A 5,603-nucleotide genomic window follows, 5' to 3' on the forward strand; every position below is an offset into this window, starting at 1 on the left:
TCACAGCAACAACAATGTCAATATGTAAAAAAATGTAAATATGTAAACGAAAAACAACGTCGGTCCAAAACTTGTACTGCAATGCATCCAGCCACTTTTCTAGTCCCCTTACAAAAGCAAGACGATCATTGTTTCTTGAAACTGGCCGAGTGTCAAAATCTGTTCATTTTCTCATCTCTAAGGTTTTTTTTTTTTTTTTTTTAATGTTCCTGTAAACCTAAGATCACGGTGAACATTTAAATGTGCCGCCACAATTCATCTTTCGTCATCTCCGCCATGCACCAAAACGGATGTTTTCATCTTTTGATTGTTGATATCGACTGTGTGTGATTATATGCAAGGAGGTTATTCTAACGTCCTTGAATTACTGATTACGTCGCGCAGTTCTCACTGAAACATACAGTGTGTGTTGTGTGTGTGCCGTGATAGCGATTTAAGTTGTGCATCGTGAAAGCCACAAATACGCTACAATGCTTGTACCTAAAACGTTAATTAGACACTTGATTAAATGCAGCTTGAGTGTTAGAACATATTCATCTGCTTTAAAATCAGCGAATTTAAGTGAAGTTTGTGTTGATTCATTAAAAGGAAATGACAGCGGAATAATAGTTCTTGGATTGAACAGGCCGAAAGCAAGAAATGCGTTAGGAAAGACAATAGTCTCGGAACTAACAGATTTACTGGAGAATTTAAAACATCTCGATGATGCTCGTGTAGTGATATTAAGAAGTTTGGTGCCTGGTGTGTTTTGTGCTGGTGCTGATCTTAAGGAAAGATTGGAAATGAAAGAAGATGAAGTATTGCCATTTGTTAATCGGCTTAGGTTTATTGTGAAATCTACAGAAAGTTTACCGATGCCGGTAATAGCAGCTCTTGATGGTCTTGCTGTTGGCGGAGGATTTGAGATGGCTTTAGGCTGTGACATTATAGTTGCGTCGAATACGTGCAAAATGGGGCTAGTGGAGACAAAAGTTGGCATCCTTCCGGGTGCAGGAGGAACACAGAAGTTACCTCGCCTCGTTGGCCCTGCGTTTGCAAAGGAATTAATTTTCACCGCCCGAACTATCAGTGGTGTTGAAGCTTACGAGAGAGGCATTGTGAACTACGTTGTGGAACAGAATGAACACAACGATGCTGCCTATCAAAAGTCACTAGCAGTTGCTAGAAGTATACTTCCTAATGCGCCGGTTGGCATTAGAATGGCAAAAAAGGCAATTAATAAATCAATGGACGTAGACATCAACACAGGTTATACCATTGAGGAAGCTTGCTATGCTCAGGTTATATCAACCAAAGACAGAATTGAGGGACTTGCAGCGTTTAGAGAAAAACGACCTCCTAAATTTACTGGCAGCTAAGATAGAATTATTGAAAGAAGAAATCCTTATTTAGCCCTTCGTCATTTGTAGAACGAAAGTGAACTACAAACCACTTGGAGATTAAAGGATATAGTCCAGTTTCATGTTACAATTACATAGTGACTGACCGCAGATGAAAACTCTTTCATGAAATATGTAAAGCTTGTTTGAAACAGCTTCTTGTAAAATGGTTTCAGGTTTTCGGGTAAAGCTGTTAGTAGTTCCTTTAATCACAATCTGTTATTGTTACTGCATTTTTTAATTTGAAATTCTTGTTTGTGAGGTAACAAAAAAAATCCTGACGTGTGCACTGTGTTCACTATAAGCATTGTCTCAGTGTACTTGCCTTCCTTTCTTAGTCCTTCAAATCACTTTTCTCAGAAAGAATTATTTTTTATTCAAAAACATTGGTTTTGCCAGTTCACAAACTCACATTTCCAATCTAGCTTACACCATAGATGCGTTTCCACAACTAATATTTCTTTAAATTGTAATTTACTCATACTGATAATTCTGGGAATTCATTCTAGTTTCCCTTTTCTATGTTAGGTACAAGAAAGTAATTACTTTGAACAGAAAGAACGCTGCTGTTCCTTATTTTAAATCAATCAGTTCTTGTTTTTATATTTATTTAAAACAAAGTATTTATGTAAGTTTACACAGTCCACCATCAGCTGTTTATATACTGTGAAGTCGTACATTATTAAGCGGGACAGAATTCCATTAGTCCAAATTATGTAGTTGAGCCAGGCATTAGGGCCTTCATTGGATATTGTCATTTTAATGAAAGATTCTGGGACTGGTGTCGACCTGAAGGATGATTTGAGCACGGTGGTGCTATACTAGGGACGGTTCTATGGAGTTGACGTGCCTTTGCTTTCCTGTCATCTTTCAACAGGCTTATCTGCCTGTTATAGGAGAGTTACAGTTTAACATCGGCTGTGAACTGTTGTGCAACTTCATAGGTTTTTTCCCCACATCGCTGTTAGAGATGCTGTTATTGAATCTTGAGTGGAGACGGAGCCAATACAGAAGTGTCTGATTCCACCTGTCTGCTTTGACCCATGACGTCATCAAGATGGCGGACACCCCTTGTCCCAGTATATACAATATGGCAAACACAAAGTCTAGATACACCAACAAACAAAGATATAAACATGCGAAATATTTCACTTCAACAATAAAATGAAACTAATGGAGTGAAAGTATAGGGTCTTGGGCAGGGACTAGGTAAATATACCATAATAATGTCAATATTCCAGAACAACAATACCGAAAAACAATAAATATGAAAACCTCGAGAATAAACCAGACAAAAATGTCCGAGAAATCTGGAACCAAATATTTCACTTGACTTATAAAGGTCGAAGGAAAACAATGATACCAGCCAACCCCCCCTCCCCCCCCCCCCCCCAAGCCCCCACCCACCCCACCCACCACCATACTAAATAACCATTACTGAAACCCACTGTAAACATTGCCACGCACACTTGTCCTTGGTTTGAGAAGCAGAGACTCAGTGCAGTGTCAGGATTTCCACGCACTGCTGACACTTCACGCATTTCGCCAAGTGACCATATAAGTGGAGAATTTTATTTGTATATGCCATATTGTCACCCATTGAGTCTACCAATTAATGAGTATTAAACTTCGTTGTAACATCCATATTGTGCTTCTTTTGGTATATTAAAACTTTTCTTGAACTTTTGGTTAAAAGTATTTTGTATTGAATACTTAGTCTGAGAGCTGCAGGCTGTTAATCTGAGGTCAATAAAAATAGCAAAACTGTCTATTTGGAATTGTTTAAAAGTCGCTGTTTGGAATATTTTTTGTCAGTCAGGGATCTCCTTTGACAGTGTAGTTGACTTGTATTTTTTGTTTCAAGGAAGTGCACACAGTGGAGACTGCTTTCCATTTTCTGGTTATCTGCTCATTTTTGTATATTGTAAAATAAAGCAATTTTTATAGTTTTATATTTAATACAGTTAGCTGCTCTGTGCAGTTTGTTAATGTGAAATTAAATACTGTATCTATTGATTGATTAGTTCTCACTGTTATTTAGTTAGTGAAAACTTGGCAATTATTTTGAAGCTCCTTCAAAATCGTGGAAAAAGTATAACAGCTATTAAAGTTGAAAAGATCAATAATAATAATATTTTATTGTCGTTAAGCTTACAGAAGCAACAAACAACGTCAAATTATAAAGTATAAACAAAATTATATGCAGGAGTTATAAGTACAATGTTACAATAGTTTTATAAATAGTCAATAGACAGGAGATACAATATATAGAGTGAGGTGGTATAACCAAATCAATCAGAATGTACCAGTACAAAATACAGGAAAAAGTCAGAATACGGAATATTATCCAGCATTGGTAAAATAACAATAATTCATGGATTTAGTACATACTTACTAAAAACTGGAAGCTAAGTATGGTCTGATTAACATTACCAATTTCTGGCACTCATTTCATCTAATTGTTTGTATCTAAAGTTAGTATCAGTTTTCATTTTGTAAAATGTAGTAATTGCTGATTGCCTGAGGCTGTTGACATTTGCTCACGGAATTCGTTAAATATTTCACATCCAATATTACATCCAAAGTGAATGAGCATTACCAATGAGGGTGTAGCAATTGCTGGTCTTCGGAAACTGTTGACGAAGTGTTGTGATCTATTTTTTGCATGTGTTTGATAAACCAATTTTTGTAGTGATTATGTGAATTATATTATAAAATATAAAATTAAGTGCTGAAAATCATATCAGTGTAAAACTTTTTCATTGTTTGTATAAAGTACAAAGTGTGTAAAAACACAGTTGGTGATCTGAGGTGCATTTAAATGGTTTTTTAGCTTCATGAAACTATGTATGTATATTAATCTTTTATACAAAACTGTGTTCAGTATATTTTAAATTTTGAATAAATTTATTTTTTTAGTAATGGCAATTGTTATTCTTGAAAACCTAGTCAAATTAAACTCAAGGTTAATAAATAAAAATGAAACCATATGTTATATGCCATTTTCCAACAAGATCATTCTGTCAGACAGTGAGGTTATGATTTACAGGAACTGTTTCTTACTGAGATGTATGAAGACCCCTTGTTTTTACACCATTGTCCCGACCTGAGGTGAGCATAGTTAGCAACAGGATGCTAGTTATTATTGTGTATAGAATTAATATTAAATTATTCTTCGTGACCAAGGCAACTATACACACAAAAGAGAATTTGCAGGAAATGGGGAGAATTCTTCTTATGCCCTAGTAAACAATCCTAAAAAGTAGGTAAGTGAGAAACCATTTTTAAGAGTAACTGTGTTTCAGTTGATACATTCTACTCTTGAAATTTGCAACATTTCATTAAATCTGTTTTATTAAAAAAACAGAATACGTGTGTCCTCACTTGACTATTTGTCATGCTCGGCTCTTGTTACAGTTGTTCTCGTACAGGGTGAACAGCAGGGCATTAAAGTTGCTTTTTTCTGTGAAATTGCTATATATTGCGAGTTGGTATACAGACTAGTGATGCCTTTCTTGCACAATACAATTTAGTTTATTTATTTATCACCCGCATTATCACATTCATGATATTGGACTTTAAAGTACAGAACAGTATAAAATATTACATATTTACATCGTGTACAAAATCTTATCATTGCTATTAACACATCTTTATAACAAAAACATTATTCTCCGTAATTTGATTATGAAATTATACACTTACATACAGATAGAATAAAAACTAGCAAAACCCCTTGGTCGATTTTACTGAAACTATTAAGTACCAGTGCTTCAGTTAACTAGGCATAGTAACATATGACACAAAAGCTGGATGCATAATTAGATACATATATGGATGAAAGAAGTTTGGTTTTATCTAGGAATGGTTGGTAATTATGAATTTTTGTTTAGAGAGTTACGAAGCAGACCTACAGATTTGAGCAAAATTCCTATTAGTCATTAACCCTGAGAAGCTGTTGTTTATTAGTAAATTTTTCAGTTCTTTTTTGAATTTATTAATGTTCGGTTTTTTTATGCAATCTGGAGATGCACTGTACAGAATTTTTGGTTTGTAAACAGCACTGTTCTGATATATTGATTTTGTGTGCACATCCCAATGATAATCATCCCTGTTCCTTGTTTGATCATTGTGGATCTCACTATTCAAAGCTGAATCTTGATAGTTCTTAATGAAGCAGATGCTTTCAAATATAAATATAGATGGTTAGGGTATGATTTTTAA

At 35.0% G+C, this 5,603-nt stretch overlaps 1 protein-coding gene across 1 annotated transcript; it reads left to right on the forward strand.

Moving 5' to 3' along the window:
• Positions 1-312: 312 nt before the first annotated feature.
• On the forward strand, positions 313-2,774 carry LOC124616741 (methylglutaconyl-CoA hydratase, mitochondrial). The gene has a single exon (XM_047145110.1). It carries the CDS (start codon positions 471-473, stop codon positions 1,356-1,358), a length of 888 nt encoding a protein of 295 aa, XP_047001066.1. The 5' UTR covers positions 313-470; the 3' UTR covers positions 1,359-2,774.
• The last annotated feature ends 2,829 nt before the right edge of the window (positions 2,775-5,603 follow it).

This window comes from Schistocerca americana, chromosome 5 (genome assembly GCF_021461395.2).
Source record: "Schistocerca americana isolate TAMUIC-IGC-003095 chromosome 5, iqSchAmer2.1, whole genome shotgun sequence".
NCBI lineage: Eukaryota > Metazoa > Arthropoda > Insecta > Orthoptera > Acrididae > Schistocerca > Schistocerca americana.